The following is a 25,771-nucleotide window of genomic DNA, read 5'->3' on the forward strand; positions in this document are numbered from 1 at the left end:
ACGGCTCATTCATCATTAAAAACTGACCGGTGTGAACTCGAGCATGTGTTGTAAGATGATGCTTCAGCAGAAAGGATTTTCCGCATTGGTCACAAGAATATGGTCGTTCCTTGGGCACTACATTAGGTGTGGGAGTGTCAGATTCTTGTTGAACGTATTCATTCTAGAAAACGGTATACGGTTATTGATATGACGATGCAAACGGAAAGACTCTCAATACTCACATAATCTATTTCAACGGCTTCTAGCTTGGGTGAAATACTTAGGGTTGGTTCGATTTTCAGTTGATGTGTCGAAGTTGCCGCTTGTGAATCATCGCCGTCTTCAAGTCCTTGAATAACCTTTTGAACTTGAACGGCAATAGCTGGAAGTAGGATTAAACAATGCATCAGATAAGCCAAGTTTTTGGGTACAAAACGTTCCACAACTCACCAGCATGATGGCCATCGGTGTTGGTCGTGATGGCATGTTGATTGTTAGCGGCCACAGCAGCCGCCGCTCGTTTCATCAGAATGTCATTACATTCTTCGGCGGTTAGCTGAATCGGACCCAACGGGGACATGAATGCTGTGGCACCGCCAGCCGACCCACTCGTAGTCAGGATGGTTTTTGTTTTAGAATCGAGGATTCCGTTGGCTAGGGCAGAATTAGATTGATCTGATGATGTGTTTGTGGTTTAGGGGTGTGTGTTCATAGGTTTATATATATATATACAGTTTTGTTTGGATCCGTGTTTGCAGTTAGATTGAAGCGTTAGGGTTAGAAAAAAGAGAAATAGAGAAAAAAAAACCATTGAATAATAACCAAAACATATTAAAGCTATTTTTTGTTACTTTTTTTTCCTAAAAGCTACCAACAACCCACAAGGAAACAGAATCGAAATCTTCACCGGTGAACCATCGGATGTCTTAACTTTAGATATGTATAACTCAATTTGAATAATGCTTCCTTACAGTGTGAGGGAACCATCTACGACTGCCAAGCACTAGTTCTTTGTTCCCTTTTTATGCATCTATTTGCTCAGTAAACTGTAAATTTCTCCGATAAAAATCAATAACGATTCCCGGTGACTGATAGTTCAACTGAACGATAAAACACAGAGCAGATCGCACGAATATTGCTGCTTTCTTTTGCTTACGCCCTCGTCTTCATGAATTGTATTCTAGCTTTCGCTGATTTATTTTTGTTTTGTTTTGCTAGACGCTAGGCAACAAATTAATGCGTGGTAAGAAATTGATTAAGCTCTCCCGAGCGTCGTTTGCGCCTACCTACAATCAGTCACAGCAAAATGTTCCTGTGAGGTGTGGGAATGCAAGCAGCAAACTCAGGGACGGATGATTTACCGGTGTGAACATATTATGTGAAGGATGCGGTATATTTAAATCCAACAAGCAAAAGAAATTATTATCTCATAAATATGTACGACAAAATTGTTTTAGCATTGTTGAGAAAGATCTCATTCTAACCATGGAAGAAAAGAATATTTACTTCTGTTGAAAAAACGACGAGGACGGGATCGGAGTTCAAAAAGGAATTCAATTTATTTTGTTCTATAAGTTCTTCTTCATCACTCTATAAGCGCTTGGCTCGCTTTTTTCTCAACCATGTATTTCACATTTCGTTTTGCAAGTGCGTGAAATGACTGAAACTACATGTCAAAAGCAGTTACTCGATACTGAGGCGAAAGGAGTAAAATCGGGATAATACATTCCAAAGCAGAGCTTCGCAGTCGATTCATCGTACAGGATAAGTGCATGGCCAAGTACAATTAGGATCCACACTAAGAATTCTTTTAATTTTGAAAGCGTTTTCTTCACAATTCAAATTTTTTAAGTCGGTGCCCCTCAAGACATCATAATCACTGCAACGATTTTTTTCAAAAGTTTGAACATTATTGCTGGACGTAATTACTTATTCAAATTTGTTAATAATTTTCATCCAACAATAACAAATTGAAATTCCAAAGAACCCACCCAGCGTTACCTGGGGAAAACTAATATTTAACTAAAAACTTTTTTCTTCGTGAAAATTGTATTCTTCGAATGTATTATTCTTTGATGTGAAATTGATGTTAATAAGAAGATTTTGCCGAAGAATATGCCGTTTTCCCTACGAAATGACCTTATCCCTTCTTAACATCATCAGTCTACTTGAAGAGAAGCATACTTTATACTCTAATTATGCCATTTTTGTCTTTATCACTGCACTGGTGTAGTGTAGCAAGGACTATACTCGCTCCAATTTGGGTGTATTCTAGGAGAACAGGTCATTTCTCCAAGTGCCATTTCGCCGAAAGGGTCATTTCACCGAAATGGACATATGTCGAGGGGGAAGTTTCGAAAACATCACATTATTATTTATTTTGTTTTGGCCTCTCGGGTAATCGATGCCAAGTTGGCTTCGGAAGCGGCGGCCACTCACACACAAACCTGTAACTGCCTCGTTTGTTCGGTCTATCCAAAGCTAGGTTTCTTTGCTTCAGTTAGGTCAACACACGAACAAAAACGATGTGTCGAAGCCGCATTGGATATTTTTTCAGTTAACGGAAAATACGCAATCAAGAGAGTAGTCTTTTAGGGTCGCGGGGGTTATTTCAAATATGAGATTTTTCGGAAGTACAATTCTAGGGCAATAAAACGGATGTTAACGCTATGTCTTCATTTTAAATCAATTCCGATTACAATATAAAGACAAGACAATATTATATCGGTATATAAGTAAGTTTTCAGCGTTTCAGAAACTAATTAAACGGTTGTATCTATTGAGATAAAGATCGTTTCAATTAGCTCATAATTCGTTATCGAATAGATTTGAGTTCTATTTCAGTCCAGAAGTCATGTTGTTAGTTTTTCTGATTTTTTTTCTTTTCTATGTTGATAGAAAGCAATTTATGGGGCGATAAAGCCTGAGGACAGAGGGTCGCGTATAGATTTTGTATCGACCATGTAGCTCCCTCGATTCCCTTTGCGTGTGTGTGCTTAGGAACCTTTCCGAACGCTACCAGGAATTTCAAGCGGATAAAATGGCGAACGCATTGAAACTTACTGTGTTTCACAAAAAAATATAATGCTTAATCTTTATCGCAACGAAACATATGTTTTTATGTACTAGTCGTATCTAAGTTAAATAGTCTAAACTTCGTCAGATCTATGATATAAAGCCATAAAAGTCAATATATTCGATGAACAAGTAGAGGTATGTTATTACAAGCGTTCCAATTTTCAGTATTTCTTCAGTCCGAAAAAATACAAGTAGAGCGGTAAACTTAATAAATTATTCTGAAAATTTCACAGAATATTTTCAATTAGATTTCAAAGACATTGTCAGGTAGATTTTTCGACATTCTTCACCGTTTCCAAGAAAATTTAATTTAAAAAAGGCCAGTTCTAAATTCATTGGAAAACAGATTGTTTATTGGATAACTAACACATCATTCAATAAGTCGTGTGACTGACACACAGACAGCGCTGTCAATTACATATGATGTTTATGACCTTCAAAAGACTTTGTTTGAAATTTCATGACATTTCGACTAGTCAGAAAAAAGTGCCAGCCATTTAAGTAAAACTACTTTAGTCTTTTTCAAAACAATGGAATCAAAGAAACTTCGTGTGTCAATCTACTATCGCTTCTTGATGTAAAAAATACTATACAAGCTCATCAATGGTTTCAAAAGAGTTATCTGGACTTTGCTCCATCCAAAAAAAAAAAAACATTTGTGTTTGGTTTGATGAATTTAAACGCAATCGTGCAGATACCGATGATGGTGAACGTTCGATAGTCCAGTTGATGTGATTATTCTAGAAAACATGTAAATAAGTCCACAAATTGATTATATCTAACCGTAAAATGAAATTGCATAAGATAACTGAGGCCGTAAAGCTATCTGAAGACAGTTAACAATTGTGCACGAACATTTGGCCATGAGAACGGTTTATTCAAATTAGGTGCCGCATTTACTCACAGTCGATCAAAAAAATAACGTAACGATGATTCAGAGCAGTGGTTGGCGATGTTTACAAGTAATAAATAAGATTTTTTGCGTCGATATGTGACAATGAACGAAACATGGATTCATCAATTCACTCCTGAATCAAAATAATAATCATTTCCGAAACGCCTAAAAGCCAGCTTATGGTTATGGTTTCTGTATTTTGGAGTGCAAATGGTATTATCTTTATCGGCTATATTGAGGAAGGAAAATAATAAATAGCGCCGTTAGATCAATTGAATGCAAAAATCAAGGAAAAACGACCACATATGTCGAAGAAATAAACCCTGTTCCACCAAGACAGTACACCGATTCACAAGTCGAGGATAAAGATAATTAAATAAAACGAATTATACTTCGATTTGCTTCATCATCCACCGTATATTCCAGCTTTGGACCCCAGTGACTATTCGCTAATCTCATGTTCACCGGTAATAAATACAACTCAAATGAAAAAGAAATTGCTCAATGTGAAGCCAAAGGCAAAAGACAATTCTTTCTACAAGCACGGCATCGAGAAGTATTGCTTTTGAAGGAGATGACGTTGATGTATAAATTCGGTTTTAATGAAAAAATAATATTTTTCTTAATTAGTCACATGACTTATTTGGCGATGCTTTAAATTAACAGTAAAAGTATAAACATACATTGAATCAATTATTGGGGAATGTTTGGTAAAAATCACAACACTTTCACTGCTCGTTATCTATGAGAGCTTGTACAGTCGTATCCGGCATTTTTTCATATTTATCTACATTTTATTTGCATCCATTAATTTCTTATTTGTCTATTTGAATTTCTGCTTCAACATGTCCAATTAACTTTCGATTGGTTCCAAGGTATCTTTCATATCCTTGAGGACAAAATGCGCCGAATTATTTTAGTGACTTTTAGAATAATGACATTAGGCTAAATTCAACCAAAATAGTGGTTTTTCGCTGCGCTGCCCCAGTAGCGGCAGGTGACGTTTTTGAAGCCATCCAATTTCGATCAATTCATTTAAGAACCATCAATTTAATCCCAAAGAACAAACTATGATACTTTGTTCCATTGAACCTAACAACGATATTTTGTTTTATTGTGAAATGATGAATGAATGAATAATATACGAAAATGCTTTGTTCGCTGTTCGCCTAATACGAATCTTTTTGTGATCAATTTTGGCATTTGTACAAAATACCATCAACATATTCATCGACAATCATCAGATTAATTCCAATAAAATGATTACGATATTTGCTTACATTTAAATGAGAGAAATGAAACAGAAGGTCGAGTTTTGCTTCGGGTTGTAATACCCTGACTTTTCTTTGGAGAGTTGGAAAATCCGTTCGCGATTAGTTCAATGAACTAATTCTTCAAAAAGAACGAGTAAAATGGAGTTCTTTATTAAAGAATGATTGTTCTTTGTTCTTTTCAATAGAAATGAAAGAGAAACCTTTGAGAGGGTATACAATTTTTCGTTACTTTTCACTATCTGAATCAAATCTTTTTCTCTAGATTCGATGAATTCGAACCAATTTTTCGTCATTCTGTAGTTCTAACTAGTCATGCTTCATGGATGGAAACGAATGGTAATCGGTTGGAGCAATTTCCGGTGGGCGGGGCAGAAATTCCCATTTCAACGTTTCCAAATCAGATTTTACCTTTTACTTCGCAACAAAGGGTCTTACATTGTCATGAAACGCAAATACTTCGTCTTGATGATCTTTGAATTGCGTGGCTTCTATACCTGCAATGCTCTGTTCAAACGTATCAATGGTCGCATGTATAGGTCACCAGTGATGGTTTCACTCGGGTGGAACAGCTCATATTCTATAATACCGACCTGATCCCACCTTTTCGATTGTTTGGGATGTTCCTTTTTTTGGAAGTCAAAATTTTCAGTTATTAATAGTGCAATCTGCTTTCTGGATGAGAATATTTTCTCCGTATACTTCTACTAGAATATGATGCCTTTCCGCGACACCTTTCTTCATGTTGAAGTAATGAAATAACCTTCAGTAAAGTAAAGCAGCAAACACAATTTTTCAGGCACAACAAAAGCTACGAATTCAATAACAAAGTGTTCAGGAGGACATTTATTTTATCAGGTGTAAAATTTTGCTTCTGCCGTTTTTTCCAAAATTAAAAGCTTTATTGCGAAAAAGTGCTTACAGATGTATTATTCAAAGTATTGTCCGTCGCTAACGACAACTTTCTCCCATCTTTCCGGCAATTTTCAGATTCCGGCTCGAAAAAAGGGGTCCTCTTTTGACGCTACCCATGAAGCAATCCATTTTTCCAACTCTTTGAAGGATTGAAAATGTTGATCTGCCAGGCCGTGTGCCATCGAATGGAATAGGTGGAAGTCAGAAGTGGCGACATCTGGGAAATATGGCGGGTGCGGCAATACTTTCCATTTCAGCGTTTCCAGGTACTTTTTGACCACTTTTGCGACGTGAGGCCGAGCATTGTCGTGTTGGAGGAGCTTTCAACTCGTACGGCATCCAGTTACCTTCTTTCTGAATCATGCCCAGGGTCTTGAGACGTTTTGAAATGGCTTGCTAACTCACTCCCAACGATTCGGCAAGCTCTTCTTTGTTTGGCACGAATGTTCATCAAGCAATGCTTCTAGTTGGTCATCTTTGAAGGTTTTCTTTCTTCCACCACCATGTTTGTCTTCGACATCGAAATCACCATTTTTAAAACGTTGAAACCACTCCCGACGCGTTCTTTTACTCTGAGCAGCATCACCGTAAGTTTCTGAAAGCATTCGATGCGCTTCAGCTGCATTTTTTCGAATTTTAACAAAAAAGTAAAACTTCCCGCAAATGGCGAGGATTTCGCACATAAACAGACATTTTCGAGCGTCAATAATACGAAAACAAGAACAACTGTCACTGAAACGGCGATGACAATTCGTTAGGCACTGTATACACTCACTTTAAAGGCATTATCATCTATGTATTTCGACCAGCCTCAGCCGCTACAGCCACCTATCGGAAAACGGCGGAAGCAAAGTTGTACACCTGATAGTATGTATGACAATGAACAGTTGGCTAACGTCATCTTTCGTAATATCATGCTGACCAGTCAATTTTCCGACTTTTTCCTGATTTTCCCGGTTTGCGAAATAAAAGTTCTCGATGTTTTGAATAGGTCCAAAACGCCTGCATTTAGTATTTTTTCAATATTCCTTTCATTCAAGCTTTGAAAAGGAATTCAATGCCAAAAAACATTAAAGGCCCGCTAGTTAGAAATTCAAATAGTATTTTCATTATTACAAGTGCCTCTGTTCCCGTAAAGTCGATTCCAGCTAATAACATTAACGATATTCTTCCGTTCGATATACTCTGATTGACAGAAGCCATAAATCCATTTATTGTTAATGCAATCCAATTTAGTTAATAAACCTAAAATTTAGCAAAACCGAACTGCTACCATGTCTGGCTCCTCTAAAATACCAGTCAATAAACGATAGGTCCTGTCATTCCATGTCGGCATGTTTTCAATTTCAATGTTTTGGTGAACAAATATATCGATTCGGCTGATATCGATACAGTAATACAACAGTTATATGATTGAAGTTAGAAGTCTAAACTTGAATTCACCTATCATCGAGAATTTTTAACTGTTCCTTCGTCGAAATTAGTATCACATAGGGTAAGGGCTCCCTATTTCATCTGAGCTCCTATTTCCATCTCATTCCTTCACCTCATTACTTTGAACATGAATAATATCTTACAACGTACCTAAACCAAACTGTGAAATGTTTAAAAATGAATATTTAAGCTCTTGTCAAATGAATATTTAAGCTCTTGTCACACATGGTTTTAAATTCTTTTGTGATCGTTTTTTTTTCATTGAAAAAAAATTACTTTTCGATTTAAGACACATTTTCGTCTCAAGATTGACAATTCGTCATGTTTCTGATTATCTACTAGTCGATTCGTCTCAAACATGATCAATATTTCGCATAATTAACTACTATTGAATGCAGGATGACTTCATAATTAGTAATGTTCACGCACTTGTTCAATTAACGATTAAAAACTTCAAAAACTACCTGCAATAAAAGCAATAAAAGTCTTCAAAAATATGAGATGAAAGTTTTTCACTTAGTTCACTTGATCTCATTTGGTTTCGCAAAGTTGCCAGGTTTTCTCATAATGTTTCAAAACAAAATTGTTATTCTTCTTCAAATTATCATCAACAAGTATTTTTTTGGTATCCGTGACATTAGTTTAATTATATTATTGAGCTTTATATTTCAAAACAACTATTTCGGCTTCGAATATTACCAGAAAGAGCGTGTTAAATACTAATGGCAATTGTGGCAAATTCAGCAGCACTGGTTTCTTTCCGCCATATGTCAACATAACGCTGTTATGTGTGTGTGTGTGTGTTTCATCGGCTGTGCACAGAGATGCCAGATATTTTCATAGAAAATATGTATTACTACATAAAAGTCTACATCTGCTCTATCTTTTTTCACTAATAAAATGATATTAAAAGATAATTCTTCATATCTGCACTTTAACATGCAATTTGTCCGTTGATTAATGAACTTTCAAAGAATTACTGCAATCAAATAGTATCAGAGAAAAGTCTAATTTTTTACTCCTCACTTTTTATGAACCTGTACAAATCTGTATTACAGTTAGGAAATCTGTATAAAATCTGTACTTTGATTTAAATCAACGCAAAAATCTTTACAATACAGATAAATCTGTATAAATGGCATTTCTGGCTCTGCATTTTGTTTTTAGAAGGACTAATGCCTAAATGAAAACAATTCCTTTTTCTGTTTTGTTGTTAAGTTTACCAAATTAACTGTACAGACAAAATTTTGAATTTATAACGAAATGTAACGAAAACGACCCCAAAATTTTTAATCGTCGAAACGATTCAAAACTGGTTCCAAAAATATCGTGTGTTGTCGTACAGTTGGCATCAGACCATTTTTAAGAAAAATTCAAGCATTTTGAGCCTGAGAGTGTAGTAGTGCAATGTTTTGTATTGATTGCTGTCGCCATTGCTAATTAATAGGATGAATGAAGGACCAACGATAGGATGACTAAAAATCCTTTGAGATGGAATTAGGAGCAGAGTAGTGAACATATCAGAAGTGTTTTAGCTGATTTTTTTAACATTATTTTAATTTCCAAGGAATGTGAATCAATTCTCCATGTGGAGCAAGCACCTGGTTTAGAAGATATGGATGATTTCATTTAATACTATGAAAATAACATTGATTCTAAGTTTTTCTTTTTCTTATTTTTCTATCGTCCATATCTTCTAAACCATATGAGGCAGATGGTTTATGTCTTCGACAAAGTTATAGTATTTGAGTTTATCAACAATATTGTTGAAGACTTCAAAATTGTATTTCTTCAAATAAAAAAGTTAGTTTTTTGTGTGTCTTTGCAATGAGTTTTGGAACATGGTTTTTAAGTTTAAAAAAATCTTCAAACTACACCGAACAACTATTGTGATGACATCAAACAACTCAGATCAACCGTTGTAGCATTATGAAAGAAAGCAAACTCATATTACCACCACTAGCAGCAGTGGTGCTAGATACATTAAGGAATGAGCCATCGTTCGGACCTTGTGTCGGTTTTTCTTTAATAACATTTTTTACAGATATCGGATTATATTACAGTCTTCGAAGGTTTTCTTCCTCATTAAATTTCCTACAAAAATTATATGCCCGCTGATTTTTTGAGTATATAGGGTGACCTCCAGATGATTTTTTTGTTAAAAGTTAGTTTTCCCATACTAAATCCCATACAAACTTTGAACCGCGGGCGCGAAAATATAGTTTCTCCTATCGAGCTAAAATTTTGCATAGTTTCTATGGGACCCAAAAGGAACACGAAAAGTTTGGTGGAGCGAGAAAATAATTTTTCTCATACAACCTTGTCCCACCCTAATATATATTAAAAAAAGGAAAAAAACAAAAGAACCGGTGAACAACCAAAATGGTTGAAGCCGGGGTAAAACAAACGATATAAAAATAAAACTAAACAAATTAAGCCATATTCTAAACATTTCTAGGGTTCTTCACAAGTCCTCAGAAACCAGTTTCAACGCTCAAAGAAGAAAATCGAAAAAGTAATTTGTTGTAATTGAGAACGCAGTTAAAAGTCTATAAAAGTGCAGTTTTAAAGTTTCGTTTGATTGGAAAGTTTATTTCAAACGAAAGTTACCCGAGTGGAGATCAATTCTGCTCCACTACTTCAAATAGTGGGTACAAAAAAAAACTTTTCAATTTGTAAACCAGTTTTAAAATTCCAATTACCATTATCAAAATAAAAAGTGAAATAAATTAACACTCTTCTGTTTCCTTATGGGTAACACCAGATAACCTGTATTGTGTTGATCCAAAACACAATGAATTCTACAGCTACTTTAGAAATTTAAATTAAAAAAAAAAAACAAGTAACCCAAGTGGATAATTAAACCTTTTGGCTGCAGTACAATCAGTACTTACTTATAACCTCATGTTTCTTGACTGCCGGATGACCGGTGGTAACGGTAGCTGTGGTACCACTGGTGGTAATGATACTGTAAAATATAAAACAAAGGATGAGAGTCATTGGCGAAAAATGCAATCTCAGCCGCACAATAAATCATCAACTTCTAGCAGCGACTGCGGCAACTTGCGAAACTGGACCACATTCCATCTTCCCTGAACTGATGACGACGACGACGGGAAGAGGAAGTGGGAAGAGTGCAAGCGAAATGCACTTCAGTACGTACCGAAAAGTGATTGCAATGTGCGAAAATGGAAAGGAAAAAGTAAATTGGTGATTACTTACCGCTGCGCTGTGCCTTGCTGTAACGCGGACGGATCGTTGACCACGATCATCCGCCGGACCGCACCCTTGTTGGTGGCGTGCGTGATCGTACCCTTGGCATCCTTCTGCACAATAATGCTAGCACCGTCCGGTAGCTGCAAGTATGGCATCTGTATCAGAGGTCAAGCGGACCGCACAACAACGCATGGGAGATTGGGTTGGTTGGGTGATTTCATTTTTTGGTGTTGTGTGCAAAAACGGCGATGATTAATTTCAGTGTTTTTTTTTGTGGTTTGACCAATTGGTTGGTGATTTGGTGATGATGTGAATTTTTTGGTGATTTTATTTTGTTTTTTTTTTTGTCGGTAAAAACAGGCATCACGCGACGCGACAACAGAACACGATATGAAAAAGAAAAAAGAGAAAAAGAAGCAAACATGTGGTAAAACAGGTTGAGCTTGATGAGTGGGCTATATGAGAGATAAAAACAAGAATTAATTGGTTTCAATGGTTAAATGCATACGAGATTAACTTAAACAGTCCAATCCAATCGTAAAATTGCCAATGTTTTCAAATGCTGATAGAATTTATGGAGGGTTGACTGATAAATAGTTCAATGCAATGATTGAGATTTGTACAGATTGCGTAACTAAGAAGAGTTTTAGGAGTAAAAATTCTTCCCAAACCAAACCAAGTTTATAAAGAAATGAAATAATAATTATAATAATTGCCAAAGAAAACCGCATCGAAAACGATTTTATAATAATGCCTCAAACGACAAATGAATGCAATCTTATTTATTTCATTCGCAAAGTTTCAACACAACCCATATAAAAGTAAAAGGATTAGGTGTATGATTTAACTCTCGAGCATAGTCAACAATACAGGGCACGATGGAAATACAGCACACCTATTAGAAAGAGTGTCTGTTTCTGTTGGAATTCAAAGTAGGACTATTTCAAAACGTATACACAGAAAAAAATAAACAGTGGCATACAATTCAGGACGAACATGACTGGTATTGCTTTCGTAAACTACGGCTGTTAGTACGGCACACACGTGAAAATGAGCAAAACAAACTGTCAAGATCAGCTGTGCTTTATTTACACCATTATCGCAACGTTTGTTTTTGTCGAGTATCCTCTCTATCTGTGTGCCTTTCCGGTGTCTATGTGACACAGTACACTACAGTGATAGCGAGAAGATCTCGGTCATCGGATTTCAGCCTTGTGTGCTGTGTAGGATATTTTTCTCACCCAAGCTTCTCTACGGTCGGGTCCCGGTAATGGTAATACTAGTTGTATGTCTCACTTGTGTGTATGTGCGTACACAACAATCGCCCCGTCCAACTGTATGAGAGACGCAAAGGGAACCCTCCTTAATCACGTGTACAACAAATATCGCAAAGGCAACAGTAGTGATGTGATACAACAACCACGACTCCGCACACATCCCCAGCCAGCTACTGTAGGATCCCGACTGTCATAGGAACAACGGAATGGAAGGAAAATGATGAAAACCTCAGAAAAATACACCCAAATAATATAGTTATTGTAATTAAAGCAATCACAGATACAGCATCAAGCGTCATAGATTCACCGGAGAAGCATCACTAATTATTAACATTGTGCGGTGAGGGTGCCACAAACACACGCTTCCCCCCAGACACGGCTTCACACAGAGACGTCGACCGCCCGTCGACTGAGCCATGTTTATTCCCACAGAGACCACAAACTGCATGATGTGTACTACACTTAACACATGTAATCGCGTGAAAAGCACGTGCTTCTGCCGGGCTGCATTGAATCAATGAAGTCGGGAGACGTATGCCTACTGACTTCCACAAAATTACGCGTTGTTTACAAACATCAGAAAATTCTACCGTAAATACACCGGTTGTGTGCGCACTTATACTAATAGTCCAAAGATCTTGCATGTATTCTAGGAAATTTTTCAATAGCGACACAGTTCTAAGTTAACAACATGAACTTAAGCATGCTTGCTATTTACAAGTTGTACCAAAACGAAGAGCAGTACTTAAGTAACTTATGATAAGAGTGTACCAAAACAACAGTTAACATTCACTTTTACGAAGGAAATATGCACAAACTGTTATTTGTAAGATACATCTTCTGGGGAGGACACAATAAAAAATAGTTTTTGTGTAGTACTTTATTCTTTTTTTTTAATTTCTCCATGAACATTACGGTACTATTTTCAGAGTGTAAACAAAACAATTATCGTTTTACCCGTATTAAAAAATTATCGAAAAGTTCAAAAATGTTCCGTAATCATTGAAAGAGAATGTAATCAAAGAAAAACTGTCATTTGCACTTAACGTGGTCTTTTTGTCTTTCTCATATAAAAAGGTTATGCAATCACTGTGAAACCCGACTTTTTAACCGAGGCCCGGAAGGCCGAGTGTCATATACCATTCGACTCAGTTCGTCGAGTACGCAAATGTGTGTGTATGTAACGTTTTTTTGCACTAACTTTTCTCGGAGATGGCTGAACCGATTTTCACGAACTTAGATTCAAATGAAAGGTCTTGTGGTCCCATACAAAATTCCTGAATATTATTTGGATCCGACTCCCGGTTCCAGCGTTATGGGGTAAAATGTACAAAAAATATGTGTTCTAGCTTTTCTCATAGATGGCGCGATCGATTTTCACAAACTTAGGTTCAAATGAAAGATTCTGTTGTCCCATACGTAATTCCTGAATTTCATCTGGATCCGACTTCCGGATTCAGAAATACAGGGTTGTTAAGAAAAATTTCAAAATCAAAACGCGCGAAGTCGAAAACTAAAACGCGCGATATTCGAGTGAAGCGTTAGACAACTATTTTTATGCAGGTGATACTTTACGCAGTACTTGAAAATTCATTCCATATTAAAAATCTGCATAAATTTGCAGCACGTCACTTCGAAAAACCCCATGAAAACGATTTCATTTTTATTCTCCATCTTTTTCGATGCCCTTTGTATGACTAATGTTAACGTTATGTGCGTAAAAACAAATTCCGGCGCTCCTTTCCCTGATTTTAATAAATAAATCTTCCATATGGTAGAAAAATAAACCAATCAGTTCAATCTGCTTAAAATTGCAATTCAAGAAAAGTGTCTTAGTCTAGAACTCTTCGGTTTTCCTTAAATTTTTCGAGAAAAATTATCTCAGTTTCAGCTTACTTCCACTGACACATTTGATTAGCAACAAACACATGTTTACGTTTCGTCTTTGACTCATCAGTGCATAAAAAAAATGCAAAACTCTGCAGTTCAATTTGAACCGCGAAGCAGACGTAACTTTACGTAACTTTTGTGTTTACGATATCAAAATCGATTATTTCATACAAAATGTCAGGCTTAACATTCATTTGAGAATAAATTATTGTTAAAAAAGATTGTTTGAAACTCGATCCTGCAAGTCACTTTAATAAACTCTTTGCACTGCATATATCAATCTATACGTGCAATACGTACAGAATAAAATGTACGCAATACACAAATTACCAACACAAGTTAACTTGGTTTACTCTTGATCCTTAATTAATACTCTCTGATGTACGGAAAATGTTACAGTAAAATTAAAAATGTTTACAATTGTGATTTTGAAAGAAGTGAAACAGATTTCATGGAAGATATTCTTTTTGCTTCGACATCTTTTTGCTCGGCAAACATTTTCTTCTTAGTAAGAAGAGTTTTAAGGTAGACCACATCAGGATGATCTGATTCAATATTTTTAATAGTAGTTTTAATTATAATAGCGCCTTCTTCTGTTGTCCGATTTTACTCTAAATGTCTTTCAAAATCAAAATCATCCAAATGATACATTTCCTTAAATCTAGTACTTCTATAGAAAATAAATCTAATGAGACAGTAACATAAGAAACGATTTCTTGATAACATTACGTGATAAATGGAAGTCGAAAGAATTGAAACATTTGTTAAATATGCGGCACATGCTAAAAATGAGCTCGTTATATCCATAATTAGTTCTAACATAGAGATTCCGAAGAAAAAAAAAAATAGGAAAACTGCGACGTCGAATGTCAAATTGTAACAATTGAAAGCACTATGTGCTCTTTAAAATTTAACTTGGTTTCCAGAACACCCAGGTCCTTAACAGACGATGCGCGTTCGAGAACAGTTCGAACTTGAATACAGACTTTTTGCTGCAAAAAGAGACGACGGAGCATTTAGTGGCATTTAAATCATTTTGAAATATGAAATACGAAAATCATCGGCGATCGATGATTTCATACACTTGATCGAAAAATTTAGATCGTTGAGATACAATAAAACTATGAACGGTCCAAGGTGACTTCCTTGAGAAACTCCAGATGTAACAGCACATGGTGAGGTTGTACAGGCTCCTATTTTCACTATCATTTCATTACCAGTTAGATATGATCGAAGCCAATTAAAAAATGGTCCGTTTAATCCCAGTCTACTTAACTTGGATATCGTTATGTGATTATTGATTTTGTCGAACGCAGCAGGGAAAGTTGAATGCTTTGGCATGGATCCAAGCTGAGTCTCTGATATGTAGTCAAAGCAACTATGTGTTATAAAATCCAGAACTATCATTTCAAACAGCTTCGATACAGCGCACAAAGCAACAATTCCAAGGTAGTTGGATACTATACCCTTGTTTACATAGGATTTCTTCCATATTTCAGGAACGCAAAGAACAATTGAAAATGTTGGATAGTGGAACCAACAATCTATTAGAACACTTTCTTATCACCACGGATGGAATCCCAGAACATCTTCGTTTCTTTTATTGTCAGACTTCGCTTCGTAAGCATGTCGTGTAAATTTTGCTTTAAGAATGCGATTTTTATCATACACAAAATTTGTTACCATATTATTGAAGAATCGCATTCTATTTATTATATTCTTTGCATTATTGAGACGATATCTTCCATCTGACATCAATATCCTTGAGTGCAAAATGTTGAAATAGCAACTTGTATTACTCGAGATCGAAAAGCATAAAATCGAAATATTGTCCACTGTAGAAAACATTGGCTAGAACCGCATTCTAGTCAATTTTAGTTCTATCAAGGTGAATATCCGGCCATCTCGACCAATTGCTGAAACGTTCGCCCATCTCTAATTTTTTAGGGTTCCATAATAGTCTCACAAAAGCTTAAAAAATTTGCAAAGAATTTTGTGGAAAGTGTTTTTTGATATTCGCGCGAAATCCGCGCAATAGCATCAAAATCTTAGCAGAAACCGCGCCAACTCCGCGAAAATCGCGTAAAAAAAAATTTGTAAATCGATCTCATATCTTCTGCTTGGTAGTTTTTATCAGTAGATTTCGATTATTCTTTTAAGAAATGAAGAAAATTACTTCGAAGAATACCACAGTATTATATATGATAATATGATTGATATGAGGAAGGCATCATTACACCACTAGGTGTATTACAAAAAAGGGTTTTTATACTGAAGCTACTGTTGTAGTACATTACTAGACAAAAGCGATATTTTCTTGTGTCTGCACAAGATGTATCTGGTCTTTTTTTAATACTGAAGCTTGCTGTTATTCTTATCCCTGGAGGGGAGATACTCTTGTTGTTATCCAGCGAATCAAGTGAATACAACGGTTTACTGTTCACGTCTTATTCCATTGGTTTGGTGTCGCTGGTATTTGTCCAGATTCGTTGCTTGTTTTGGACTCGTTGTGAGGTGACCTTGTTGTACGTTGGTTGCAAGTGTTAACGAGAGTGTTTCATTGTCGCGAAATTTTGTGTCAGACGTACTGGGGGTTGATTGAGGCCGGTGATGAAGTATTTTGGTTGTTCTTGTGTGTAGATGTATCTGAAAACTATTTAACTTCTTGAGGGAGAGCGTTGTATGTTGTATTTTACGTTTTCGTACACTAAATAGTGAACGGACTCAAAATGCATCATTTTCAAATGTTTGTAACTTTTTACCCATTTAGTATTTTCAATTGAAATTTTGATTGACATTAGTTCAGTGTGTAATGTTTACATTGAGTTAACGACGGTAGTAGTTTTGCAATGCAATGCAAGCTGGAAATTGGAAAATCTGCGTTATATCGTTGTTTTTTGAATCGGCACAACGAACGTCTAACTGTCGATCGGAAGGAAAAAAATGTCCAAAATGAATTTGCGTGTAGTGAATAGAATCACAAGCGAGTAGTTCAAATTTTTCAAGAGGAATTCAAACAATTGTGTAAGAGCTATGGCGAAAAACTGCATTTGAGTAATACTTTCGTCGTCAAGACACGAAATAACGTGACTACACACGTACAAAGTTCCAAAGGCACCGAATCACACGGTCCTCACTGCCCATCATCAGTTTGATGTCCTAGGAGACGTTAGACAGTAGAAGATGTAGAACTATATGATTGGACAATCAATTTGCTCATGTGGAAAACGGAGTACTATATTTGTGACAACCGATATACAAAAAGGAATGCCTCCAAAAGCGACTACTTTCACTTCTAAAGTCACACTATTGTTCTACGCTGTTATGATCGGATTTAGCCTCATGCCATTACTCGGAAGATGTGTTGGAGTTGTACAAGGCTAATGAGGTCAACTTCATGCCGAAGGATTTCAATTCCCCGAACGAATCGGAACTACAGTCAATTGGGTCATCATGAAGCAGGCGCTTCGGAAACATCGTAAGGAAGTAGAATCGGAGAAAGATATGAAGAAAACATTTACTTGTATGCAAAAAAAATGTGGTTCAGCTGTATGAGTAGTGTTAAGATAAAGATTCGTGCAATATCTTTGATTTGATTTCCTGATAGTTTGGAGATGATCGGTTGAATGGCTGAATTTTACCGAATATTTTTTGGGAGATATTCCCAGTCTGTGTACCCTTTCGGTTGGGTTTGTTGTTGTTGTCAACTTGTCTCGACCTCGTAAACAAATTGAATGTATATTGAACAAATATTTTCGTTTAGTCGTATCTTAATCACCTACTTTAGGTCAATGTGCAATCGCTCTTTAAGCAAGATTTCTATTTCTCGCAACGAAGGTCGAATGCAACACAGTTTGAAGTCAATATCAATTGACTTTGGTCGCGGAATCACTCGTCCCCTTTACTCGTTCCAAAGTAGTCCAATTGCACACATCACTACACTGTTCTTAGTTTCTGTAGTCCAGGTAGTAAGCGGTATACTGTGCCAAATGTCTGGGTCGGATATGAAAGCGAACTGAGCAATGTGTTAGTTACGATTTGATCATATTTCCTTCCCAAAACGAAGGTTGACAGTTTGATTGTACGTCCCAACTAAAATAATATTCACAATTATATCGAAATTCGGTTGAAATTATACAGTTTTAAAATTAAGCTCCACCAAAGACGGACATGTAGCGCGAATGCCGGAAGAACGAAAGATAAAATGGATACATTGAAGTAAACTGCCAATGGGCAAAATCACGGGGACGCGAGAATGTATTTCATTCTTAAACCCAAGACCGAAAGTGATTTTAGGGTAAGTTCATCTTACATACTAAAACCATTAGAGCAAGATTCGCTATCTCTATTCGATGCATTGACTCAAAGAGTACGATGAAAATTGGTTTACTAGTTTCGAATTTTCGCGTCGCTATAACAACAGTATTGCAGATTTTGTCGAACTATTTTTTTCTCTTTCTCTATAGAAAGTTGAAAGAATTACTGGGAAGCTCAACTTTTGATCCGCAGACCGTTAGTGGTACCTTTCGACTCAGCTCGACGAGATCGGAAAATGTATGTTCTAATTTACTCGGCTTAACCGATTTTAACGAACTTAGGCTCGTTTGAAAGCTACTCTCGGGATGTGAATCAATTTCGAAGATCAACTGATTGTCGCTTCCGGTTCCGAAGATATAATGGTATAAGTAACGTAACCGACAAAACCTTTTTTTTCCTCTCCACTCAGTTTTCTCGAACCGATTGTAACATTTAGGTAAGGCTTAACATGTAAGATTTAGGCTCGTTTGAAAGTTACTTTTAGGTTGTGAATCAAGTTGGAAATTTAAATTGGTGACACTCCAGGTTCCGGAGATATAATGGTATAATTGATGTTACCGACAAAACATACGTTTTGTCTCTGTGCAATTTTCTCGGAGATGAATAAACCGATTTCAATAATTCTAAGCTTGTTTGAAAGTTAGTATTGATTCATTGATCAAGTTCGAAGATCAAATTGCAGATACTCTGATTCTGAAGATAAGTGACGTAACCGACAAATCGTGTTTTTTCTATCCTCGCAATAAAAAATGGCTAATTATCAAGCTCAAATGTTGCATGCTGATACTTTTGGTTTCTAGAATGTTGTCGTATATGCGACAAAAACTGGGAAGTCCACTTTTGTAAACTAACCAAATCAATCGGAATAAATTTGTGTCAGAAATAATCATACAGAAAAAATATGCTATTTTGAGACTATTTGAACAGCAAGAGAAAGGCATTATAACACCACTAGGTGGATTAGAATTTTTTTTTTGTGATAATGCTTCTTGCGGCCGGAATGTAGATATTGCATCCGATACTGGTACAATTCGTTTGTTGGTAGTCGAGTCATCCGCAAAATAGGGTGGTGGCTATACTTATAAGACGACTGCTGGTACGACAACCCTATGTTAGTGGCGAAAATGTACCGAGACGAAATACTATGTTTACACACATCCTATTGGTGTTGGTCTATCAATTTCCAGCGAAATCTAATTATTTTCCTTCTCAGCCTTACTTCGAATTCTACTCCTTTCACCCATATTTCAGTTAAATTATGAATACTCCGACATTTTTGAGGAAGCGATGCTCGACACCACATTCGTGCTAGTCGGACGGGGCGAGGTTGGGAGAGTACGGCGAATAGGATACCATTATATCTGAAGTCATTTTTGCTATTCTCATCACTGATCAAACCGACCTTTGAACCAAAGTCCGGAGGGCTGAGTATCATATACCTCTCGAATCTGTTAATTGAGATCGCGAAATATTTCTGTATGTGAGAAGGAGCAAAGAATAATGTTCTCGGAAGTAGTTGGACTGATTTTTTGAAACTTAGATTCAAATGAATGGTCTTTTGATACCATAGTCTGCTATTGTATTCTTTCCGGTTTCGGAATTACAGGGTAAACTATGTAAAAATATGAAAATAATGGACCTACATTCCCTCGGAGGTGGCCTAACCGTTTTTCACAAACTTTTTCACAAACTGTCACTCAATTTCTACAAACTTAGATCAAAATAGTTACTGTTTCAGGAATCATAGATAAAGAGTGTTTGAACTGTGATGTAAAAAACGTCAAAATTCTGCTAAGTTCAGCTCAAATCTGTTTCAGTTTGTAGGTTATGTTAATGATCAAAACATTTGATTTTGGGTACACCGGATTTTGGTTCGCGAGGTACCGGAAATTGCGGTCAAAAATTTCTAAACGGAATTTACTTCATTTTTTCAGGGATGATTGAACTGATACATTCGAGCATCAAAAATGACTCATTTTTACAACTGATCGCGCACATGTTTAATGCATTCTGATATAGTTTTAAGAGCTGAAGCACGTCTACTTGAAAAGTGGGATATGTATACAAATCATTCTTGTAAAATTCAATCATTTCAAGAATTTTATTTGTATGAATTGTGTCATATGTGGATTTGCATCATCTGTAAATTCCATTTTTTTGCTGTGTGGCTTAGGTTAAAATGAGACGTATTATAGTTCCTTTGGTTGCAGTTTCATGATATCCGGATCCGGAACTACAGCGTGAAGTTTGTTTCAAATTTCAAACCGTAATTTTGACTTATTGCTGTTTTAATTTGTCTTGTCGATGCTCGAACAACGTTTTTGTTTGTAATCAAGAGTCAAAGAAAAGTATTTAGAGCATTCTCCAGCAATATTTGTGAAAATATGAGTAATATGAGATAGGTTTTGTTTTTATTTTCCCCCGTCGGGCTTGGAGTCCGGTTGAAATACCAAAATTTAATCACCGAACGGTCAATAAAACCTAATTTCTGTTGATTTCGAGTCTAAATATCTCGAGAACGAATACTTCTTGGAGTAAGGTCACTATGAGAAAATTTATTATTTCACGATGCGTTTTTTTACAAATTTCTTTTTCAAGGTTTTGGAACTGAATATTGATCTCTCCATCTGTGCAAATTGAATGGTTTGCTGTATTGAAAACGTGTGTAAAATTTCATTTCATAAAAATCAGAGTACGTGAAGTCTGATGACTTGTTACCAATTTCTGAGGTTACCGTAATACCAAATCGTTAAATACAGATTGTCGGGAAAACGAATATATCTAATTAAGAAAATGGTATTTTTAACGCATAGCTCAAAATTGGGAGACTTAGAGGTTAGAAAATTAATCCAATCCAAAAAGCAAATGAACCAAGCAGAAAATCTCTTTAAAAACATTTCAAAACTCACAACAATTCGATACAGCTTTGAGTCAACCAAATACAAAATTGTATTGAATGTTGATTATGAATGGTAATCGTTAAAAAGTTTTCAAGCCTGATTGTGTATTTGGCGCCAAACCACTCTGTTCCCCGCAGCATTAAGTTATATTGCAGTACTTTATCAAACGAACTTTCGCGTACGTCCCTTCACGATGTATATTTCATTCTTACCCTCACATGATATTCAAAACACATCACTTTCGGCGGCGTCGTACGCACGATACACAAGTTAGGGAGGCACAACCACCCACCCATTTCAAACTGCAAGTCATGAATGTATGCACGACCGATATGGAGTTACACTCCCACATCAACCTTTCATTCGAAAACAGTGATACTTTCAGATATCACACAAAAACATAGCCTCCACTCTTTCTCACTCTAACGAGTTAGGGACCGTAGTTCGAAAGTATGCTTCTGTTTATGTAGCGACCAAATTCCATTACTGGTACCAACGGTGGGGAGGATGGTGGGCGTTGAAAATTCAGAACCCCAACCAACACATGAAATATCGCACAGGATATCATTATCCTGCTGTTCGTACTGGTGGTGGTCACTGCTTTTCCATCACTGCCACCACCACCAGCTCTCCTGATAATAAAGGGGATCCCATTAATTTTCCAACAAAGTGTGCCGGTGGATTGTAATAATGCATTCCACACCGGCAGAGTATGAAATTATTGGGAATTCAATACTCTCCAGTATCCACCGAAGAGATGTAGGTATTTTTTAGGCGGTGCTGTTGATGGTTGTGGGTCGGAACGACCGGACATGAATCTAAATCTGAAACGATGCAGCGGGCAACCAGTCGGTTTATGTGTACAGGCAAGAGTATGCATTATTTTTTTCTCTTGTGTATGCTGAGTAAGTTTTATAACACATCCAATCTAGTTTATACACAACCCAGCAAAGCACAGCGCATACATTCAGGAGCCGGAATCATAAAATGTGTGTGTTCTCCTCGTTCGTTAGGGAACGGACGGTCGGTTCCAGTATGGTTGAATGGATTATTTCTTTGTCTCTGTTCGGTGGTGCTGCATACCGAGGCAGGGAACGGTCTGTCTGTATGTAAAGCTCTGCCAGCAGCACGAATATCATCACCACCATCATCATCATCATCCTCGGCGGTATAACAAGCGAAAGAGCAACTTGCAAATAACATTCAAGACAGAGAATGATGGGGTCGCGTATAAACGAAGCCCATTTTACGACATACCATCGGAGGCATTTCGAGCGGCACATCGTTTGCTTTTTCGGGGGCAATGGCCAACTGGCGGCGGTTGTGGATTTTGAAAGTGCACCAGAGAAAGGAACAACAGTGATAAATTGCATTCGAGATTTCGGGGAAGGCGAAGGAAATACTCCGTTCCTTCCGATGAACATGAGATGCTGGTATTATGGAAATTATTATTCGCCGCGCAAACGGGAAAGCCACCTCTTGTTGGTAGTTTCTTTTTTTTTTCAATTAAGTGAGGTCCAAGTGGTACGGGATATTTTATGAGTAGAACCATCGTTACCCTTTGCTCTCGAATATAAATATTGGTTCTGTGTGAATCGAGTACTTCTCTTATCTTGTCCGTACTACTAGCTTGATTACTTTGAACTCTTGATGACAGATAGGCTTTTTGTGATAGTTATGTGGTACATCGTAGAAGGGAAATGCAAAAATAATGCAGTTATGGGTAATTACTATGAATCTCTCATTTCCGTCATCATCCTGACCGCAGCACATGGACGTATGTTAGATGTTTATATTTTTTGTTGGCATATCGTCGGGGAATTCAAACGATCGTGTACAATTAGATCTAGTGTTTGTGTATTTCTGGTCGGTATTTACATGCGCGTTCCAGTTTCATTTGATTTCTATGCATTCTAGTTCGAAGATGAAAGCACAACTTGACCGACTCTATGCTAATTCATTCATTAGCAATCATCGAACTTCTTTGGTTCGAGTGGAAATGTCAAACTGTAGGTCTGAAATAGAAGACTTTATTGAGAAATCTAAACTTAAGATATATTATTCCAAAATTCATAAATAAATCAGTTTGGTTTAGAAAGAGCGCAATTTCCAATGCCTTCGTCCTAAAATTTCAATCTACCCCACATTTCCATGGTATTTGACCGAAGACACATATTCAGTCCATGTTTTCAAACCGGGTTCTAATGTAATAATTCATTTAAAATACGGTAGGGTTGAAACATCCTATATATATATAATATTTACCACATTTTACCCTTTATCTCCGGAACCGGAAGTCGGATCCAGATGATATTCAGGAACTCCGTATTGGACCACCAGACCTTTTGAATTGAATCCCTAGTTTGACAAAATCGGTTCAGTCATCTCCTAATAAGATTATTTGATACATACACATACGAACATTGCTCAGCTCGACGAACTGAGTCGAATGGTATATGACACTATTTTTTTTAGTCGATTTTTCAAGTGATTGCATAATCTATCTATATGAGAAAGGCAAAAACTGACTAAGTCATCAGATCTTCGGAGTGAAATCTTGGACACTCCTCTGCATTGAATTCAGTTCAAAGATATGTAACTTTACAGTAAATTGCAGTAATGATCCTTGAGAGAGTTGGATTAAAGTGTTATTGTGCCATAAATGTCCCAAAGTGCAATGATATGCAATACACTTTCTTTTTATGCGACTTTTTCAATGCAAATTTTGAATTTATGCGGGTTTTCATGTGAATTTTCGAAGTTATGCGGTTTTCATGCACAGCTAAAAATTATGAAATTTACAGGAGACGCAAATCCACACATGACTCAATTCATAAGAACGTCAAAAATGGTTTAAATATGTTTCAAGCATATAACGCCTTTCAATTAGACGTGTAAATTAACGTGTTTCAGCACGTAAAAATATGTCAGGATGCATTAAATATTTGTCCCATCTACTGTAAAAATGGGTTATTTTGGAAACTCGTATATGTCGGTCTCAGAAGACATTTCTTTTATGCAGTGCGTATATTCCGCATAGAAAAGAGTTGAGTGTAACCAACAACTACAAAACGCACGTCAAAAGTGATCAGAAATAGATTCCCGGATAAAATTGATACATTCTGATAAGTACCTGATTACTCTTGACTAATTCAAATACATCAAAGTTGACAAGGTCCCTTAAAATTTAAAAATCATTTAAAAACCTTACATAGTGCAATTCCTAAGTTGTTCGAACTGGTTGTTCTGGAACCCATTTTTAATCACTGTAAGCAGTACATCGTAGACATTCAGCACGGATTTATGCCGAAACGCCCAACCGCTACTAATCTATTAAGCTTTACGACGTTTATAACAGATGCTATGTCAAATGGTCTTCTAACAGACGTTTTATATATGGACCTCTCCGCTGCTTTTGATAAAATAAATCACGCTATTGCTATCGCTAAACTGGACCGAGTGGGCTTCGGTTCCTGTATTCTCAAATGGACTGAATCATATCTCTGCAATCGACGGTTGACGGTTAAGATCGATGATAATGTATCTAATAATGATTTTTTTTGCTTTCCACAAGGCAGTCATCTTGGACCACTAATTTTCCTCCTGTATTTCAACGACGTGAACTTTTTACTGAGTGTCTCACAATTATCATTTGCCGACGACCTTAAGTTATTTGAAATTATTAAGACAACAGAGAATGCCATTTCCCTCCAGAATCAACAGTCGACCGCTAGGTATAATAATGTCCAGTTTTATTTCATTTTTATCATGCAGGAAGCATTTCAACACTTGTAAAATTAAACTACATACCCGAAAACGCCACTTATGGCGTTTTCGTTTTTAATTTGCACTACACCGGTGCAGTGCTACACTGAGGCATGAATAAACGAACAAAAATGACGAAAACATAAACAGTAACCATTGACTACAATACACGATTCCATTGCACAGAGCTACACCAAACTTTTGATGAGTGCTACACCAGTGGTATCGGTGCAGAAAAAGTGTAGCACTGGTGTAGTGCAATTGGTAAAAACGAACGGTTTCAGTGCAGCTTTCGCTACACCAGTGTAGTGCAATTTAAAAACGAAAACGACATTAGTAACTTTGAAATAAAATTCCGAGCCATGCTTGGTTCCGACGTTGACATACGGCGGTCACGGATGCCTTTCAAAAATTACAAAAACAATCAAAAAGGCCTCAGAGATGACCAGTAGATTCTACATTGTGAATTTGATTTGATTTGATCACTCGAAAAAAGTTGAAAGTCTGCAATATCCTTCCAATCCCGTTACACTTACAGAATGGTCTTCTCTACTTCAATATTTCGTTTTGGTGTCTATTTTGCCGGTACACGAGGTCTGGCGCATGATTTTTTCACGCTTGAAAGTATCAGAATAAATTCACTTTTGGCCAATGCAATGATACAAAAAAAAACAAAGTCTCGACGCTACATTCTTTTGTGGAACTTAACCTTTGGATTAAACTTCGTAATTGATTTTTACCGTATCGTTCAACAACACAAAACTATGTCAAACCAACTTTTTTTTATCGATAAAGCTACGAACATAAAACATCTCCGTTCAACATCACTCG

The 25,771-nt window shown here is 36.6% G+C and overlaps 1 protein-coding gene across 7 annotated transcripts in view; it reads right to left on the reverse strand.

Annotated features, from left to right (window-relative positions):
* The window catches only part of LOC131439671 (zinc finger protein 569), a 67,117-nt gene that overhangs the window by 10,566 nt on the left and 30,780 nt on the right, over nt 1-25,771 (reverse strand). For 5 of the 7 annotated variants that reach the window (XM_058610970.1, XM_058610972.1, XM_058610977.1 and 2 more), the window contains exons 3-7: nt 10,798-10,946; nt 10,470-10,543; nt 433-657; nt 225-364; nt 28-163 (exon numbers count right to left, since the gene is read on the reverse strand). In XM_058610970.1, the coding sequence (XP_058466953.1) occupies nt 28-163; nt 225-364; nt 433-657; nt 10,470-10,543; nt 10,798-10,946 (724 nt within the window). The remainder of the gene's footprint in view (nt 1-27; nt 164-224; nt 365-432; nt 658-10,469; nt 10,544-10,797; nt 10,947-25,771) is intronic. The other 2 variants (XM_058610975.1, XM_058610976.1) reach the window with 2 other exon arrangements.

The sequence above is a fragment of the Malaya genurostris genome, chromosome 3 (assembly GCF_030247185.1).
Source record: "Malaya genurostris strain Urasoe2022 chromosome 3, Malgen_1.1, whole genome shotgun sequence".
Taxonomy (NCBI): domain Eukaryota; kingdom Metazoa; phylum Arthropoda; class Insecta; order Diptera; family Culicidae; genus Malaya; species Malaya genurostris.